The 20,837-nt window shown below is 41.7% G+C and overlaps 1 protein-coding gene across 22 annotated transcripts in view; it reads left to right on the top strand.

Moving 5' to 3' along the window:
* Window positions 1-20,837, top strand: part of LRRFIP2 (LRR binding FLII interacting protein 2) — a 105,714-nt gene that overhangs the window by 68,641 nt on the left and 16,236 nt on the right. For 9 of the 22 annotated variants that reach the window (XM_040479739.1, XM_040479743.1, XM_040479734.1 and 6 more), the window contains 5 exons: window positions 731-847; window positions 3,663-3,734; window positions 9,166-9,336; window positions 17,858-17,950; window positions 20,625-20,717. In XM_040479739.1, the coding sequence (XP_040335673.1) occupies window positions 731-847; window positions 3,663-3,734; window positions 9,166-9,336; window positions 17,858-17,950; window positions 20,625-20,717 (546 nt within the window). The remainder of the gene's footprint in view (window positions 1-730; window positions 848-3,662; window positions 3,735-9,165; window positions 9,337-17,857; window positions 17,951-20,624; window positions 20,718-20,837) is intronic. The other 13 variants (XM_040479742.1, XM_040479746.1, XM_040479749.1 and 10 more) reach the window with 3 other exon arrangements.

Below are 20,837 nucleotides of genomic sequence, written 5' to 3'. Positions count from 1 at the left end.
AGCAACAGTTAAAGTTAATTTAAATAATTTATTTAACCCAAATATCAAAGATATTTCAGTGTAATTAACATGAAAAATTATTAATGAGATAATTTACCTTCTTTTTTCCATACTAAGCCTTTGAAATCTGGTGTGTATTTTACACTTAAATGTCAATTTCGTCTAGCCATATTTCAGATGCTGAGTAGCTGCATGTGGCTAATGGTTAACTCATTTGGTTGCTCCATCGTGTGTTCATCCAGTAGCGTATCTCACATGTAAACTGTGGGAATAGCAGTCTAAATTCATAGTGATACACAGTTTGCAATATTGTTTCCAACTTTATCAGAGTATTAGAAAAAGAAAAGATTCTAAAGAAGCAGCCTCAGGAACTCAGTAGGAGGACTGCTAATTAGCATACCAGTTATAAATCCTGAACTATTTGAAATTAATCTCGTGTGCTCAGTATTGTTTACAATATACCAAAGATAGAAAACAACTCGCACGCAAGCCATTTCCTTTGTCATTATGAATTCTAGACTACAGTAATGTGTTGGAGGGAACAAGGTTATGCTTCATATTCCCCAGGCCCTTCTCTGGATACCCCTTTCCCAAAGCCAACCTATGTTGTCCGCATGTCTCATCCACAGGTGTTAGGTGTCCCCCGCCCCCACCCCATGTTCAGCTTCCACGGCAAGCGTCTTTGTACAGAAACAAGACTTAGATGTGTCCTCTTTCTCTCTTTCTCTAGCCTTCGTCTCGGAACTCTGCCTCAGCAACAACCCCTCTAAGTGGAAATTCATCCAGACGAGGGAGCGGAGACACCAGCAGCTTAGTAGACCCAGACACCTCATTAAGTGAATTGCGGGTAAACCGCAGTCTTTGGTTTGCTTTTTACAAACAGGTTTTCGGCTTCTTTGTAGTAGAGTATACTGGAGCTATTTAACACTTAATGTGACTTAGTGGAAAGAAAAGGAGTATGAGTTCTTGAAAAAATACTGTTAAAAGACAGTTCGGGAATGTGACTCAGATCTGAAAGGAAAGAGATGAGTTCATTCTTTTTTCTGTTCTCTTTCTTGAACATTTGATGATATTGGAATGATCAGTGTCTCTCTGCTCGCTTACAAATGCCAAAAAAACTTGTTAATGTATGTAAAAGTAATTCTCTCAGAAATAGTTGGCCATATTTTAGATGGAAAATACATAGATATGCAAGGGACCAGGTTCTAGGAATTGTCGGCCTTTTGAGCCATTATGGTATTATTTGGCTGCTGGAGTATAGTTATCTCTCAGTTTTTCATGGTAAGATAAGCATAGGAATATTTGGCATAACAGAAATACCTGAGTTGAGTCCCTGGGTTGAGTTCCTGTTCTTATTAACCCTTTTATTTGAAAGATGGGGACTTTCAAAATGTATTTGAAGGTCTGTTTGCTGAACCTGCTATTTGTGAGCAATGGGGGGAAGGGTTGTAATAAAAATTGCATGCATGCATTCATTCATTCATTCATTCATTCATTCAACATTTATTGAGCCGTTGGCTTCCGCAATTTAGGCAGTGAAACACACTTTGAACTTCAGGAGTTCACTGTTTCATAGGGAAGATCGCTGATAGAAACCAGTAAAACTAGGTCATGTGTATGATCCTATGTAGTAGCGAGAATAGGACTGTTAAGAGAATTCGGAGAAGCATCAGCTCTGTTGGACTAGGAGAAGAGATTGCAGAAAGCTTTTCAGAGGAGACCCACTGTGAAGGAAGAATGCAAATGCATCAGGCAAAGAAGTTGGAGGGAAAAGGCTTTCTGAGAACTTCAGAGAACCAGAAGGTTCTCTGTCTGGCAAAGTTGCCCGAGGGTAGGATGGGAAGTGAGGAGGAGAGGTGAGTGAGGGGGAAAACTGGGGGCAGTACTCGTGGGCCAGACCACAAAGCATCATGTGCGGTAGCCTAGAAGACATTTGGTTCGCCCCCCCCCCCCGCCGCCCCCCGACAACTGTGGCATGTTAAATAGGGGAGCAAGAGTATCTGGTTTGCATCCTTAAAGAGTGTCCCCAGGTCGGAGGAAGCTCCGGAGGTGAAGGGAACCCTGTGGATGGCGTGAACAGGGCGGAACTGCAGTGGGAGAGGATGCAAGGGACTTATCCGAGGAGACTCCTGGGAGATACTGGAGTCGATTGGTCAGTAGCAGAGAGGAGAGGTTAAGGGAAGGTTTTTGTTTTCTTTCAAAGGCGGGCTTGATTATTTTTATTCGTTAGCTTGAGCCAGTTGAGAGAGAGCAGGAAGGCAGAGCGAGGAGAGGGTGGCTGATGAGCAGAGTGCCTGAGAGGGATGCCCGGGCGCAGATAGAGGGGGGCCAGATGTGGCGGGCCCGTCCTGCTGACACAGAGAGGGAGGGAGGGAGGGAGGGGGCGTGCTGGGGTACTGAGTCAGACCGCAGGCTTACGGGATGGGAGGCCTGTAAAAGCGGGCTGGGGGTTAGAGGGTGGAGACGTTTGCCGCGGCGGCAGTGGCAGCGGCAACGGAGAGCTGACCCAGGCCGACATGGTGTGACTTTGAGGGTGTCCGTATTTATCAGGCTCTTACGAAGTACCGGGCATAGGTGCTGGGGCTGCAGAGTTGAATGGGCTCAACTCTTGTCTTCAGTGGGACGGAAGACCGGAGGACAAGGCCTTCCAGCCTCACCACTCAGCTCGTATTGCTTCTTTGAGACAATGACTTCCTTGAAGGCAATGAGAGTTTTGTATCCTCACGCTTCGCTTGCGGTAGCCTCTTGATGTGTGTCTGTTGAATGAATCAGCGAGTACAAGACAGACCTACCAAGGAGGAGACGAAGAGGGCAGGGTGGGGATGATACAGAAGGTGTGTGTGACTGGCCTTTGAGGATTGGTCCTGCCCGTATTGCAGAATTGCACGTGGGGCCCTGTGGCGGTTGTATTCCGCCTAAATCAAGCATCCAGGATAGATTGTAGGTAGCAGGGTCAGGGATAGGAGGAACTGTATTTTCCATTTAAAATTTGACCTGCTTTACTTTTAATGATTGGGGTAACATTTGGAACAAATGCTCTTTTCTCATCATTCATTTAAATGGCATCCTCAGCATAGACTCTCTCATCTGACATACGGTTTAAAATGTCAGTGTTTAACTTCCCTCCCTTTACTTTCTTTCTTCCAAATTAATTGTGATTAGTAACCAAGTCATTGAAAGACATTTTGTTCGTGTCCATTTATTACAGTTTTAAAAACTTCTGAACGAGCCAGTAAAATTTGCTGCTTATAATTAATTTAGTACTTTAGTAATTTACTGGTTCAGGTGAAGCATTATGTTAAAGATTATTGAAATGATTTATACATTTTTAAAGTTTATATGTTCAAAACATTATAATTGGTACAGCTTTTTCTCATGCACGGCCCCATCCCCCTCTTGCTAATGCGGTCTCAACACAAGTTCATGCCAAGAAGATATGTAACACTTTAGATTGATTACTCCAGACCTTCCCTAGCCCCATTATCACCTGACCTATTTGCCTCGTTCGGTGGTTTTAAGTGGCAGTTACGTTTGTGTATTTTGATTTCTCTGTTTTGGGTCCGGAATACATGAAAGTAATTCACATTTTCATCTGAATCCTTTGAGACTTAAGATATGTTTGTGCATGGTTTTATGCAATGGTTCATTCCTATGTCCTGCAGGATATCTATGACCTTAAGGACCAGATACAGGATGTAGAAGGGAGATACATGCAAGGGCTTAAGGAACTAAAGGTATCAGGGCCATTGTGCAGCCCACGCATGCTCTCTGTGTGCAGAATGGTTGGGTAACGGTGGTTTCACAAGTTCTGTTAACCCCAGTGCACAAAGCTTTACTAACAGTGTTTGTCTTTCCAGCATGTGCTTAACCTGCAGTGCACAGGAAAGGTGAACTTTCAGTCTGCTTATGTCTCAACGTTTACTATGGTTTTTGCAATATTCAGTACAAGATATTATACCTTAGAGTTTTTAAACTTTGTGAAATACTTACATGCCGCTTGTGTCTTAGCCATACAAAACAGAATTGGGTAAACTCTTAAAACGTATCCTGAGATTATGGTTTTCAATTGAGAATTAGACCTTAAAATTCTTCCCTGCTAAATGAGAGAGTATTGCCTATTTCTGTCAACAAATTTAGTCAGTATTGAAGGCAGGAGGAAGAAGCATCTAAGAGTGCATTATTATAAACATTTCTTACGGAGGAAGGAACCTGAGGTAGGAGGCCTGTGTTTTCATTTTGTTTTTTCTTCTCCTCCTCTTCCTTTTCTTCTTGTTTTTCACTGTGGCTCAAAGAAGATTACACAGGTTCAGTGCTTTGAAGAATCTGGAGGTAAATTGAGACGGGCCTTAATCTTTTCTGAGCAAGGATGGCTACCAGTTCTCAATAGAAGTGTCCTTGTGACACAGACATTTTGGTTGTAAATGGCGGTTGGTTATCATGTACTTCCCCATGTTTAATTATGAAGTTCAACTCTGATACAAGGAAGCTACAAGTTTCTCAACATGTGCATGGCCCTGTTTGAAACAGAAATATCAGGTCTCAAGGTGCATAAACAAGGCATTCAGAAAGACGACTCAGGATATGCCCGAAGGACAAAGCGGGGACCTCACGGGCAAGGCTCTCATCAGCTTTCCTGGCGAGATGCAAAGTGGCCCAGTTACCAGTCGGTACCTTCACGCGGGTCATGATCGTCCAGAGGAAACTTACGGTTACGAGTCAGGACAGAAAAGGGTAGCGGGTCCTATGGAGAGTGTCCGTGAGGGCAGCCTGGAGGCTGCTGACCCGGCAGTGTGTGTGCGCGTGCGGTTGTCAGGCGAGCAGGAGAAGTACAGGGGTATGTGCTGACCTGCCCGGTCTTCCTGGCTCAGATCATCAGGGTTGAATCACCTTTGAAGATTTTAGTGATAAGACTTTTGGAAATATGTTGGATCAAGGGAGCAAATTAAATATGTTAAATAAATACACCTCTATTGAAATCTCATATGTAATGTAACGTATCAGGAAAGCAAGCAATTCAGAGGTTTTCTTGCTTTTTATTTATTTAAAACATTTTTTTCTTACATTTTAGATCTATCATTTGTTACCTTCTTTGAAGGATACGAAAGAACAGATTAAATGTGAGACTGAACAGATACAAGATCCCCTTTTTTAAGAGAAAAAAAGCAAAACTTTATGTTCCTCACATTATATGTTACCATGCTAAGAAAAACTGTTAAGATATACATTAAATATGTTCATGTTCATTGCAACAGTTTTAGGCATAACTAGAGTAAAGGAAAACTTACTTAGTGATATACAATGATGTGCCCTGCTTTATTTTATTATTATTATTACTATTATTATTATTTTCATTTAGAAGAGATATAGTTTATTTATTTTATTGAAGTAAAATTAACATAAAGTGCTATATCTAAGGTGCACAACATAATTATACAACAATTCTGTACGTTACTCAGTGCTCATCATGATAAATGTACTTTTAATCCCCTTGTCTGTTTCACCCATCCCCTGCCACCTCCATTTTCTTAATTCACGGTCAGCATATAATTGAGCTTGACTTCAGATTATATTTGTCCTTGAAACAACTCGTTAAGTGGAAGAAAAATCATTAAAAAATGATCTGATTGGTGATCAAACACAATAGTGTGATAATATCCGTTCATATTCTATTGAAAAAGGATACTGGGTCATTGCTTATGATATATATTTTTTTTAAGTTTTTATTCATTTTGAGAGAGCGTATGAGTGGGGAAGAGAGAGAGAAGGAAAATCCCAAGCAGGCTCTGCACTGTCAGTGCAGAGCTCAATGTGGGACTTTAACCCACAAACTGTGAGATCATGACCTGAGCTGAAATCAAGAGTCGGGACGCTTAACCGACTCAGCCGGCCACCCAGGCACCCCTACTTTTGACAGTATTCTTGATTAAGTGGGTCAGCCTTTGGGATGCTTTTCCTCATTCTGTCCTCCATGCAGAACCACCTGGGTTTTGTTAAAACACAGATTGCTGGATCATACTCCCACATTTTTTCATTCAGTGGGTCTAGGAGGGGGTTGAAATGTTGCATTTTTACCCAGTTCCCAGCTAATGCTGTTGCTGCTAATCTAGAACCCACTCTTGCAAAATCATTGCCTTAGATACATTTAAGTAAAACTATTTCCTAATAGGTATCACCATATAAGCTAGATTTAAATAATTAAAACTACCTTGATACTTAAATTTAAAACAGTCTTCTGTGGTTTGTTGTTTAAAGGAAGAGTACATTCCGTAAATGTTATGTCACATTTATTATGTTATATATTGTATTTTTGCATCTGTTGAGTAACTATCTTAGTTCTGGTTGTTCATGCAGTTATGTCCCATTTTCTATGAGACTGAGCTGTGAAAAAGACTTTTTTAATGCTATCAGCCTTTAAGGTGGATCAGAATCAGTCTAAATTCTGTATTATATAAGATCCTACTATATTTAAATCATTGTACAGTTGACTTTGCTTTTATTTTTTATTTGGGTTCTATCTGTTCCCAGTCCTGGTATAAATGTCTGTTAATGCAGTCCTAGTTTGTGAAGCATTATTTGTGTGTGTGTGTGTGTGTGTGTGTGTGTGTGTGTGTGTGTGTGTGTATCTTGATTGAGATATAATTCAAATACTGTACGATTTACCCATTTAAAGTGTGCACAGTTCAGGCAGTTTTTAGCACAGTCACAGTGTTGCCCAACCATCACCACAATCCAATTTTGGAATGCTCTCATTACCCCGAAGAGAAACCCCGTCCTAATGAGCAGCCATACCTCACCCTCCCTCTTCCACTTCCACACCCAGCCCTCGGTAACCACTAGTCTACTTTCTGTCCCTGGATTTGCTTGTTCTGGACATTTCGTACAAATGGAATCTTACAATATGTTGTCTTTTGTGGTTGACTTTTCATTTAGTGTAATGTTTTCAAGATTCATCCATGTCGTAACACCTATCTGTCCCATCATCTGTCTATGTGTCTCTGTCGTGATTGGTTAATATTCCGGTATGTGTCTGTTGATGGACATTTGGGTTGTTTCCAGTTTTTAGCTGTTATGAAAAATGCTGCTATGAGCATTTGTGTACAAGTTTTTGTATGGATATTCCTTTTCATTTCTCCTACATAGATACCTAGGAATAGAATTGCACTAAAAGAATTGCACTAAAACAGCTGCACTATTTTACACTCTCCCTAGCAATGTATGAGGTTTCTGGTTTTTCCATATCCTCACCAACACTTTAATCTTGTTTCTGTTTTTTTAATTACAGCCATCATAGTAGGTTTGAAGTGGTATCTCATTGTGGTTTTGGTGTGCATTTCCCTAATTGCTAATGATGTTGAGCCTGTTTTCATGTGCTTCTTGGCCATTTGTATATCCTGTTTGGAGAAATCTCTAATCAAATCCATACCCATTTTTAAAATATGTGTCTCTTTATGATAGTATTGTAAGAGTTCTTTATGTATTTTGGATACAAGTCTCTTCCTCAGTGTAAGATTTACAAATACCCTCTCCTACTGTATGCCTTTTTTTTTTTTTTTTCCTTGATGGTATTGTTTGTAGCACAAAAGGTTTTAATTCTGGTGGTCTTTTCTTTCATTGATAGTGCTTTTGGTATTGTATCTAAGAAACCATTGCCTACTCCAAGGTCATGAAGGTTTAGGGCTATGTTTTCTTTGACGAATTTTATAATTTTAGCTCTGACATTTAGGTCTCTGATCCACTTTGAGTTAATTTTTGTGTTTGGTGTGGGTCCAACTTTAGTCTCTTGCAGTGTGGATATCCTGTTGTCCCAACACCATTTGTTGAAAAAACCTATTTTTTTAACATTTACTTATTTTTGAAACAGAAAGAGACAGAGTGTGAGTGGGGAGGGGCAGAGAGAGAGGGAGACACAGAATCCAAAGCAGGCTCCGGGCTCCGAGCCGTCTGCACAGAGCTCGGTGTGGGGCTTGAACCCATGAACCATGAGATCATAAAATGAGCCAAAGTCAGATGCTTAACCAACTGAGCCACTCAGGTGCCCCTGAAAAAAATATTCTTTCTTCCATTGAGTTGTCTGGGTACTCTTGTCAAAAGTCAGTTGATCATAAATATAAGTATTTTGGGCTATCAGTTTTATGTCATTAATCTTGGTTTGTTGAACATTTATGTTAGTACTTTTAAAATGTATTCCAGGGGCGCCTGGGTGGCGCAGTCGGTTAAGCGTCCGACTTCAGCCAGGTCACGATCTCGCGGTCCGTGAGTTCGAGCCCCGCGTCAGGCTCTGGGCTGATGGCTCGGAGCCTGGAGCCTGTTTCCGATTCTGTGTCTCCCTCTCTCTCTGCCCCTGCCCCGTTCATGCTCTGTCTCTCTCTGTCCCCCAAAAAATAAATAAACGTTGAAAAAAATAAAATGTATTCCAGAAGTGATGATTTTTTCTATGTGAAATGGTTTTTCTTTTTAGCTTTAAAAACTGTCACTATGTAGTAATAATCTACCAAATTAGATATAGTTATTAAAAGATAGACTTGAAGCTGTTTTAAGCAGAAAGCTTTGAAGTATATAAAATTTCAGTTGTTTTTTTGTTGCTCTTTTTTTGTTGTTGTTGCTTTTTTTCATCGTTTTTGTATTGCTTACTTATTTAAGAATGACCAGAATTTGAATAATTGCTAGAAAAAATGTTTATACGTTTACATGAAAATTCCTATGCAGAACGGGAAAGAACTGAAAGCAGATGTCTAGGAAGCAGCAAAATTCAAATGAGTATGAAGCTTACTTGTGTAAGAGAGGCTTATCATTGCATTCTGGGTACCGAATAGCTTGTTAAAAACAAGAGTAACGTTTCCGAAAACATTGACGATTCTTCGTTTTAGGACTCCTAACAAATGGATGTGGTCTGCATACCTTTTCATCTTTCAGAGGCTACATTGGTGCTTGATTTTGTTTTCTCGGGTAGCAGAGAGCATACGAAGTTCTCACGGTGGCGCAACTGGCTTCTTACCGTCCTTCTGTTTCGCGTGCATGTTACTAAACATGGAGATACCCCGACTGCTTGTATTTTGCGAAAATGCACCTTCATGTGTTTGTGCCGGTCCTGTATTTCCTGTCATGTTGCATATAAGCGATGGGCATGTTTTAGATGTCAGGCTAATGGCTTTGCCTTTCGTTCAGGAATCTTTGTCTGAAGTGGAAGAAAAATACAAGAAAGCCATGGTTTCCAACGCACAGTTGGACAATGAGAAGAACAATTTGATCTACCAGGTAGACACCCTCAAAGACGTTATTGAAGAACAGGAGGAACAGATGGCGGAATTTTATAGAGAAAATGAAGAAAAATCAAAGGTAAGTGTGCACCTTGTATCCTCTCTTGGTCTGGGGCGGAAGATTCACACCCGCCATTTAAAAGGTGCTGCGCTGGATGGAAGAGGGCTTCAGACCTGGAAGTGGAGCTTCAGTCGAAACTGGTTGTTCCAAGGAAATTGACAGAACGTGAGCTACCAGTTCCTAGAATGTTTTCCTTTTAAGTTCTTACGGAATCTGTTTAATTTTCTTAAGAAAAGTCTTATGACCTCCTTCAGTTTCTGAAGATAAAATGCAGCTCAAGTTTTATCTTTATTTTCTGTCTCTTAATTGCGGCAGTTTCAGTGAATTACTTAATTTCTTCCTGTTGAAACTGGCTGGAAACTCCACACAAAGCTCTGAAGACTTTCCGGGAGGCAGTTCATTTTGTTCTTTTCTTTTATTTCTATCATTTTTTAAGAGACTCTCTTTTCCAAATGATTAGAGAGAAGTTTTTAATCAGTTATTTAAAAACAGCAGGATGGAGACTTGGGTCAGATGTCAGCAGATGTTTTCTTTAGAGGTTTGTAAGCTATACTGTTAGAATGTACAGATGGAAACTGAAAGCCACTGTCCAAGGTTCATATTTGCCCTTTGACGCATGCAGAAAACAAATTGGGTTCTCTTTTAAAATGTTAATGTCAGTCCAAGCAGAGGACAAAAGGCTGTTACTGCCAAAATATGAGTTGTGACAACATTGCAAAAATAAAAAGCCCAGAAAACAATTTCGGAAATGTGCATTGGTTAGAAACATCAGTCATCTGAAGGGAGGGAAGCTGTTAATATAACCTCGAAGGGACTGGCATTAATACTGTAAATTCTAATAGGGATTTTTTTTTTCCTTGAGGATTGAACATGTTCATTCCAGTCTGTTTTGGTCATGTTTAAAAAGTGTTCAGAAGTGTTTGCCAAGAATTTGGGAGAAGGAAGGATGAATAGGCAGCACATTGAGGATTTTTAGGGCAGTGATACTGTTCTAATGGATACATTATCCATTTGTGGAAACCCATAGAATATACAATACCAAGAATGAACCTGCATGTAAACTGTGGGCTTTGGGTGTGGTGATATGTCACTGTGGGTTCAGCGACTGTAACGATTGTACCTCTCTGGTGCAGGATGTTGATAGCAGGTAGGAGAGCCTCTTTGTGTTGGGGGGAGGGGTATGTGGGAACTCTGTGCTTTCCACTCAACTCCCAAGAACCCAGAAGTGCTCTAAACAGTCAAGTCTACTAAAAAAAAAGTTAGGATAAGAAAACTTGTATCTGCACAAGTGGAAAAGAGACTTCTGGGTATTGTCATATTGGATGACAGGGCTCATTGCGGACTATGATTTGGTGGCATAGCTGGTTTCCTCTGTGATTCTTCCTGTTTCTTAAGGACCAGTTTTGGAGATTATGAACCATCATACTTTATGTAGAGCCCTTGGACTCCTTTTTTTGCTTTTCCATGCTTTTTTCGTATCTATTTCTGGCTCTTTGCTTCTAGGAGATTAGAGGACAATCTCACGCTAAAGTATTTAATGTTCAGTGCTAAATGCCCTTGAGCATTTAAAAAAAAAACAAACCTCCATGATTAACTTACTAAGCCACTTTCTTTTTCCCTTCTTTTTCTAAGATCTAGAGATGTCTTAGCATACATAGTGGTGTGGTTTTTAATTTTTATGTAGAAAAAAACTTGTGCTTTTCAAATTAAAAAAATCTGTGAGCTTTTTATTTATTTATTATTTTTTATTTTATTTTATTTTTTTTAACGTTTATTTACTTTTGAGACAGAGACAGAGCATGAACGGGGGAGGGTCAGAGAGAGAGGGAGACACAGAATCCGAAGCAGGCCCCAGGCTCTGAGCTGTCAGCACAGAGCCCGACGCGGGGCTCGAACTCACGGACCGCGAGATCATGACCTGAGCCGAAGTCGGACGCTTAGCCGACTGAGCCACCCAGGCGCCCCTCTGTGAGCTTTTTAAATACTCTGTAAATCTACTTTGGGTACCGTGATGCCAAAGACCCTGTCATAGTGTCTCTCTCTAGCGCACCTTCTCTCTGAGCTCTTCTCAGTAGATATCGCCTCATGCAGGAGGCTCAGAGGTTCATGCTTGGAGACATACAGAGAGGTCAGGCGCTCAGGTATGTTTCATTATAGCTCAGAAGGTAAGGGTGGAGAAGGACCATTCAATTAAAACAACAATGAATATTAATATAGTTTTTCAGATGTCGTCAGTGCTTCCTACTGGGAATATAATAACTGCATCTTAAATATTCTGTCTGTACCTACTTTGGGGAAGAATGCCTGATTAGGAATGTCTCAAGTATATTATTCTTTTCTTTTTATTTTTTAATTAATTAATTTTAAAAAAATTTCTTTTTTTTAATGTTTATTTATTTTGAGACAGAGAGAGACACAGCATGAGCAGGGAAAGGGCAGAGAGAGAGAGAGGGAGACACAGAATGTGAAGCAGGCTCCAGGCTCTGAGCTGTCAGCACAGAGCCCGATGCGGGGCTCAAACTCACGAACCGTGATATCATGACCTGAGCCCAAGTTGGACGCTTAACCGACTGAACCACCCAGGTGCCCCATTATTCTTTTCTTAGTAGCTATTTATTTTAGTAGGGCATTCTTTTTTTTTTTTTAAGCTTATCTGAGATTTTTAAAAAGTGTTTCATTATAGATTTTAAAAATACAAAAAAAATAGACTATACTGAACCCTCCTAAAACCCATCACATACCCCCAGCAACCATCAGTGTGTGGCCAATTTTACCCTGTCCACTTCCTTCACTCCTGTTCTTTGAGACAAGTCCTCAGTGTCTCATATTTTAATAAGAGTTTAGGTATGGCTCTCTAAGTGATATGGACTCCCTCTCTCTCTCTTTTTTTTTAAAACTTTTTTTAACGTTTATTCATTTTTGAGAGAGCGCAAGGAGGGGTGGGGCAGAGAGAGAGGGAGACACAGAATCCGAAACAGGCTCCAGTCTCTGAGCTGTCATCACAGAGCCCGACGTGGGGCTCCGACTCATGAACCGTGAGATCATGACCTGAGCTGAAGTCAGATGCTTAACTGACTGAGTCACCCAGGTGCCCCAGACTCCCTCTCTTTTTACAACATAACCACAAGATCATTTCACATCTGAAAAATTCAGAATAATTCCTTCATACTACCGATCCAACCATTGTTAAAATCTTAACGGTCTCCAGTGACCTAAGTTGTTTTCTTTTTTACACTTCAACAACGACCACCGAGGATCCAGATAAGTTCCACACATTGGAATTAGTTGTCATGTCTTTTAAGTCTCTTTTTATTTATAGGTTTCCTTTCATCTCTCTCTCTCTCTCTCTTTTTTTTTTTTTCCCTCCCTTGCAATTTGTGTGTTGAAGAGACTGGATTGCTTGGCTTAACAGTTTTCAACAGCCTTAGGGATTTTGCTGTTTTATCCCTATGGTGTCTTTAATGTGTTCCCTTTTCCTCTGTGTTTCCTGTAAACAGGTAGTTAGGTTTAGAGGCTTAAACAAATACAGGTGTAGCGTTTTTGGCAAGTTCACTTCATACGTTGTCTTCCTTCAGGAGGCCCTGATGTGTGGCTCTTTCTTTTTGTAATGCTGTCGCTGGGTGCTTCGGTCTGTTAGTTGACCAGGCGCTGTAAAATGGGACGTTCTAAGTCCATCATTACTGTTTTCTTTGACTATGTTAAAGTGGATTGGAGCTATAATTCACATACCATATGTTGTGGTTCATCTGTTTGAAGTGTACAATTCAGGGCCTTTGTATATTCACAGTTACGTGCAGCCCTCCCCAGTTTCAGAGTCCTGTAGTCTTGTCAGAAAGAAACCCCGTATCCTTTAGCTGTTATCCCCCTGTCTCCCATCCCCTCAGCCCTACGTAACCACTGGTCTGCCTTCTGTGTCTATAGAGTTCCTCTTTCTAGATTTGCATTTAGTGGAGTCATATAATATGTGGTCTTTTGAGACTGGCTTCTTTCACTTAGCTTAAATCTTTTTGAGGTTCACTCATGCTGTAGTATGAGTCACTACTTTCACTGCTTTTTTATAGCCTAATATTATCCCATTGTATGGGTATAGCGCATTTTGTGTGTCCATTTGGGTGTTGATGCACATTCTCTCCCCCCCCCCCCCCTTGTGAATAATGCTGCTGTAAACATTTGTGTACAAGTTTTTGTGTAGACGTATGCTGTCCTTTCTGTTAAGTGGGAGTGGAATTGCTGGTCACATGGCAATGCCATGTTCAGCCATTGGAGGAATGCCAGAGTGGTTTCCAAAGTGGCCGCGCCATTTCACATTCCCAGCAGCAGGGCATGTGAGTTCTGATTTCTCTATACCCTCACCAACACTTGTTATTGTCTGACTTTTTTTAGAGCCGTCCTAGCAGCTGTGGTTTTGATTTGCGTTTTCCTGATAACTAATGGTTTTGAGTATATCTTCATGCATTTATTGACTCTTTGTATATCTTTCTCAGAAAAATACATCTTTTGCCTATTTTTAACTTGGGTTGTCTGCTTATAATCGAGTTGTAAGAGTTTATATATTCCAGATACAAGTCCCTTATCATATACAGCCTAAAGCATGTTTTAAAATATCATTATGAAGTCACCAATTCAAACATTTGATGATTCGAATTCATTGTAGCTTTTATTCTTAGTCGATTTTCAAGTTGTTCAACCTTTAACTAATATGAGTGTCTTCAGGTTGATTTCCAAGTAGCTTTGACTCATTGTAAGTCTCACCGTCTTGGTAAGTTCTCTGCTACCTAGCACGAGAAAGGGTTCCAGGTGCGTCTGGTCGTTTCTTGCTCCAGACCTGGAACCAGCTGTTTGTCCGGGGTGCTGGCTCTCGTAGGGGGGCAGTGTGCGTGCTAGAGAGCTCTTGCCACCGAGAGGATTATGGTTTATAAAGGGCTTTTTAGTGGATATACAGGAAATGTTTATGTGGGGTACTTTTTTCTTTGTAAAGTCAAAATACATTACGAATTTACGCTGGTAGTTCTAGTTCACGTTCAGGACTCAAGCATTTTTCCTTCTTACACGTGCATGTCTCCGTTTTCCCACTGCCCGTTCTCAAAGTCACTGGGGATGATAGTAATTATGTTATATTCTGTTCTCATTGCTGTGCCCCACAGTACTCAGAATAGCAATACCAATGTCACCACCAACGATATAATTACTGAAAATAGTTAAAAGTTTTTTTGTGTTCTTCTGTTGGGTTGTTACTTTGCTGCTAGCCTATGTATAGCCCAAGCATTGGTTTTAAAAGTTACTCAAAATAGTTTCTCTCTCTGTGCTGATGCTGCTACCTGGATATATAGTTAGGTTCACTGTATTTTATGTTCAGTATTTAGGAGTTGCTTTTAAAATTTTTACCTTTAAATAATTTTCGCTTTTAACTATGGTGAAAAGTACAACGAAGGTCACCGTCTTAACAGTTTTAAATCGTTACGGTTCAGTGATATCAAGTATATTCACGTTGTTGTGCGGTGAGAACTTTCTCATCTTGCAAAACTGAAACTCTGTTACACAACAGCTCCCGTCCGCGTGCCCTCCGCTCCTGGCAACGACCGACCGTTCCCCTTGCTCTGTGGGTCTGGCTGCTCTGGGCGCTCATATCAGTGAGCTCATCCAGGATTTGTCTTTTTGTGACTGGCTTGTTTCACTAGCGTAATGCCCTCAGGTTTCACGCATGTTAGCACGTGTCAGAATTCCCTTCCTGAATAATACTGTAGTGTGTCTGTGTACCACATTTTGTCTATCCATTCATTTGCTGGTGGACACTTGGGTTGCTTCCATCAGGAATTGCTTTTTCAATTTAATTTTGTTGCAGTTACATAACATTTACATGTATCTGAAGTCAAATCAAAGAAAATCTACTCAAAGAAAATCAGTCTTGGGGCGCCTGGGTGGCGCAGTCGGTTAAGCGTCCGACTTCAGCCAGGTCACGATCTCGCGGTCCGTGAGTTCGATCCCCGCGTCGGGCTCTGGGCTGATGGCTCGGAGCCTGGAGCCTGTTTCCGATTCTGTGTCTCCCTCTCTCTCTGCCCCTCCCCCGTTCGTGCTCTGTCTCTCTCTGTCCCCAAAATAAATAAACATTGAAAAAAAAAATTAAAAAAAAAAAAAAAAGAAATCAGTCTTCTATCTCTTCATTCCTGTTTCTTGAGGGAATTTTTCACCTAAATGGCTTATTCTTCCTTTCTTCTTCTTCTTTTTTTTTTTTTTTTTTTTTCTTAAGAAGGTAGATCTATTTTGCTATTCAAAAAATATATATACAAATGTGTATGTTTTTATTTCCCCCCTTTCTTAGAAAATGGTAGCATACTGTAAATACCTTTCCATACCTCGATGACTGTGACCTTTATGATCGTGGATCTTCTTCACTCTTTTGTATTATTACATAGTTATTCCGTTGTGTGTGTGTCCTGTAGTTTCTTCCACCAGCTCCCTATTAATGGACATTTGAATTGCTGGCAGTGTTTTGCTGTTAAAAATAGTCCTGCAGAAGTGGTGTGCTGCATAAGTCCTTTTGCATTTTTGCTGGCCTGTCTACGGGAGTCGTCAAAGTGGGTTTACTGGGTCTAAGGGTATGGTAATTCTGTCGGATCTGCCGGATTCCCTTTGTGGTAGTAGTGATGCCATTTCGGATTCCTGTCAAAATGTGCGAGAGGGCCTGTTCCCTTCCCCATAGAATTTTCTTGAATATGTTGTCGACTTTTGGACGAGTGCTTCAGTGGGACACACAGTTTTAACTTCTTGATCTTTTAGTATGATCATCTTTTTATATTCAGCGTGATTTCTGGTTTTTTCTGTGAACTGTCCATATCTTTAGGTTATTTTTCTATATACTAGTGTTTTTTCTTCCTAAGTTTAGAGACTCTATATAGAGAGATGGTCATGTTTTGTCTCTGATGTAAGTTGTAATTTATGTTTTACAGCTTATCATTTGTATTTGTACTTTTCTTAGAGTGCCTTTTGCCATTCAAAAGTGTGTGTGTGGTCTAACTTATCACCCGTTTCCTATTCTTGCTTTTGCAGATTTTTGGATTTCTTAGTACTGTTTTCCCTACTCTTCGGTTATAGGAACCACTCATTTTTTCCTCTAGTAACTATATCCTTCCTTCCTTCTCTCTTTTTCCCTCTCTTCTTTCTGTGCACTTCCAATCCGTTTGAAATTTGTCTGGTGTGTAGTCCAATTCTCTTTTTCCATTTGGGTTACGGTTTTTCCGGGGTCACGACATGAAAGTCTGTCTTTTCTCATTGATTTGAGATGCGCTTCTTGTTTTGTCGTTTGATGTATTTGACATGTAACTGGGTATATTTCTGGATCTTCTGTTCTGCTCTCTGTGCTCATAGGCCATTACAACATTGTTTTAATTATGTAGGTCTTATATCCAGTAAGGCTAGCTTTCTGTTTTTTCAGTGCTTTTTTTCCTGGCTGTTTTTTCTTACATTTTTCTTACAAATTTTACAATCAGCTTCTCTAACTCTGATGAGAAAAAAGCCTAATAGTATTTTTATTTGGACTGCATTAAATGCATAGATTTATTTGGGGGAGAACTGACATTCTTATGATACTGAGGTGTTTTTTTTTTTAATTTTTTATTACATTTATTTATTTTTGAGAGACAGAATGAGACAAGGTGAGAACGGGGGAGGGGCAGAGAGAGAGGGAGACACGGAATCCGAAGCAGGCTCCAGGCTCTGAGCTGTCAGCACAGAGCCCGATTCAGGGTTCAAACCCACAAACCGTGAGAGCATGACCTGAGCTGAAGTCGGACGCCTAACCGACCGAGCCACCCAGGTGCCCTGATACTGAGTCTTTTCATCCAGGAAGATGGTATACTTTTCTGTTTGTTTAGTCCTACTTGTCTTTCAGGAATATATATTTCTTAGCGTTTGTTTATTTTGAGAGAGAGAGAGAGAGACAGAGGCAGAGACAGAGACAGAGAGGGAGAGTGTGGGTGAGGGGCAGGGGGAGAGGGAGAGGGAGAATCCCAAGCAGGCTCCATACTGTCGGTGCAGAGCCAGACATGGGGCTTGATCCCATGAACCGTGAGATCATGACCTGAGCTGAAATCAGTACTTAACCGACTGAACCACCCAGGCGCCCTCAGGAACATTGTATATAATTTTCCCCATATTGATCTTTGGGTATTTCCTATATGTTTACACATGTATGTTTAAAAATTTTGTGTTGTGATCGTGTGTTTATTGTATTTTCTCTCTAGATTATGTTTATGAAGATTATTGAGTTTTCTATGTTAATTATATGACCTGTTACTTTATTAAGTCATCTCATAGTTCTTAGTAATTTTGCCATTGATTAGTCAGGGTTTTCATCTCCTAGGAGATGAAAAATGTTAATTTTCTGAGCCTTTCCCTAGAATTCGGCATTTTTCTAAGTTGCTGTGCGTGGGAAGTCCGGGTGTGTTTCTGGAGGTCACGCGTTGCCTGTTACTCTGGCGTAGACGGTCCAGTGTCTTGTGCGCCATTCTCTGTGCAAACCGTGTCACTTGTGTATTGACAGGAGTTGGAAAGGCAGAAACACATGTGCAGCGTGCTGCAGCATAAGATGGATGAGCTTAAAGAAGGCCTTCGGCAGAGAGATGAGCTCATCGAGGTAGGTGCGGGCCCTGTGGCAACACTTGATTTTGGAAACGAAGCATTGGGTGGGACGAGGGGGTGTGCGCTGGGAGGGAAGGGAGTTAAGATGCCACAGTTTCCTGGTCTCTTCCTCACCCTAAAGTTTCACACACGTGACACATCGAGTCAGGCTTAAAAAGTTGACGCTACCGGTCTTGCCAGCAGAAGCTTCTGTAATTGTCTTTTATTCCTCAGCACATTCTTTGCTAAAGTTATCTTAGAAAGCGAGCAAAAGGAAAAAGCAGGAGCACCATCATTCTTTGGCATGTGGTGGGTGCTGTGTGTCGAGACGGGAGCCTTGGGGAGTGAGGCGTTTGGTCTTCGCCGAGGCAGCCAGACGACAAGGCCGAGTCGCCGTGACGCCTTCCCCGCAGGAGGGTGGAGCTCGGCAGCGCAGAGGCTGTGCTCGGGGAGGAGCCCGGGGTGGCAGCAGCGGGGGTCCCCCAGGGGGAATCCGAGAGCGCTCCTCATCTCTCCCCTGTGAGCATCCCTGATTTCCCGTGAATGTGGTTTTCCCGCTCGCGGCTGTCGTGTTTGGTAAGCGTCTGGGCAGGGGTCCCGCCCGCTGGCTCGGTGTGGGTATCAGAGGTGTCTCGCGTGCGCCTGATGCCACGAGGGCGATTTCAGGAAGGCCAGCTCTCGAGGATCCCCGGGACGTGCCTCCTGTGCCACACTGGTGCCTGTCCACCTTCCTGTCGCTCAGCACCCGCCCTGCCCCCTCTGTTTCTTTTCCCCCATGGACCCGCCTCACCTAATCCCTCAGCCTGTAAGTCAGTTAAGAAACCAGTTCATAGAGGAAAAGGAATGCCTGCTTTTTTGTCTGTGGATCTGTGTCACTCCTCTTCATCCTTGAGAAGAAGTGAATGTAGCCTGCCGAAAGCAGGTGGAGTTTGTGAATCTAAACACGGACACAGACAACCCTTTGAAAATATCAGATGACATGTGAAGTTAGTTGTCCTAGTTTTTCCATTTATGGCATGGAGCATAATATCTAAATTTTGTATCCTGCTGGTGTTCAAAAATAATGGGAATTCCTCTCCTTTTTTGTCCTTTTGTGTTTTTTGTGTCAGTATGCCAGCCACTTGTTATTTCTTCTTCTAATTAAGATATATACTTTTCCCGTTTTTGATATGGAAAGAATAGTAAAACTGCTTTGGCAGCTGCCTCTCAAATTCAGTAGCTTAAGTCAGAATTGGTTAAGCTTTTAACCAATTCTGTTCTAGCTTTTAATTTGATGATTGTGCTTAAGAGGAATTGTAATGCTTGATTCCTGTAACTTGTCACCGTGGTTTCTCTAAAAGCCGGGGGTGCTGGATATACAAACTTCAAAAAAACCTTAGTTTTGGGAGTTTTTATGTTTAGAATTGACATCTCTCAGATGTGAATACCCATGTTTACGTATAACTGCCAAACCTTGAATGTGACAAAATAATGCTTTGAGGTCTTGCGTGGTTAAGTAGATGAGAAATGTGTAAATTGAGAAGGTAGGAGATGGTAATTTGCCAGTAATTTTTTTTTTTAATTTTTTTTTGATTTTTTAATTTTTCTTTTTTTTCAACGTTTATTTATTTTTGGGACAGAGAGAGACAGAGCATGAACGGGGGAGGGGCAGAGAGAGAGGGAGACACGGAATCGGAAACAGGCTCCAGGCTCTGAGCCATCAGCCCAGAGCCCGACGCGGGGCTCGAACTCACGGACCGCGAGATCGTGACCTGAGCTGAAGTCGGATGCTCAACCGACTGCGCCACCCAGGCGCCCCGCCAGTAATTTTTATTTATTTATTTATTTATTTTTTTCAACGTTTATTTATTTTTGGGACAGAGAGAGACAGAGCATGAACGGGGGAGGGGCAGAGAGAGAGGGAGACACAGAATCGGAAACAGGCTCCAGGCTCTGAGCCATCAGCCCAGAGCCCGACGTGGGGCTCGAACTCACGGACCGCGAGATCGTGACCTGGCTGAAGTCGGACGCTTAACCGACTGCGCCACCCAGGCGCCCCCGGCCAGTAATTTTTAAAAGCAAACGTGTTAAATACAAAAGGATACACGTTGAGCCTCATTGCCTGAGGAGGACAGTTTAGGAATCGCTGGACACTGCGTTCCAGTGTTTCTAAAAACCAATAGGACTGTTTATTCAATTCATGATACTCTTGCTATCGTAGGTTCTGCTGACAAGTTCAGAATGATTCAGCTGAGATACGGCTCCCTTGTATTCTTCAGCTGTGCTTCAAAAAAGGAAGTTTAAAACCACTGCTTGTTCTCGGTGATAAGGATCATTTGTCCATAAGCAAATCTGCGTCTCCCTCTCTAGAAACGTCAGTCGTTCCATGTTGGGGAGAGTCAGTTACCAGAGGAGCACACGTGGGGCCGCGTGCGCACAGAAGCCCCGCCTGGCCTGCTGCCCCATAGCTGTGGTTGCAACAGCTACTCCCGGTTTCCTTGTGGCAAGCCAGGGGGAGTCGTGTCGCCGAGACACGGGATGTCATCTTGCCCTTTAGCAAGCAACTCTGGCTTTTCCTGTTGATCGCAGACTTTCTTTCTCCCTTTTTAAAGTTTCCTTACCAGCTTTATTTCTGTTCTGTTTGCCTCCCTCTGACCCCCTCCATTTTTCTTTCTGCTTTTTTATTACTTCTCTCCCCTCTTCCTCTGCAGGAGAATCAACGAATGCAGCAGAAAATAGACACCATGACAAAAGAGGTGTTTGACCTCCAGGAGACACTTCTTTGGAAAGATAAAAACATTAGGGTACGACATGACATTGGGCTTTGGTCTGAAGCTCATTGATGAGGAACAGACCAATAGAATTTAACCTAGAGGTTCCTAAAAATCCGTCCTTTGGGTTATCTTTGAGCATTTATGCACGGA

Source organism: Herpailurus yagouaroundi, unplaced genomic scaffold (genome assembly GCF_014898765.1).
Source record: "Herpailurus yagouaroundi ecotype Mexico unplaced genomic scaffold, PumYag 159, whole genome shotgun sequence".
Classification (NCBI taxonomy): domain Eukaryota; kingdom Metazoa; phylum Chordata; class Mammalia; order Carnivora; family Felidae; genus Herpailurus; species Herpailurus yagouaroundi.
The sequence above is the reverse complement of the archived record's forward strand: the minus strand, read 5'-3'. Positions and strand labels throughout refer to the sequence as shown.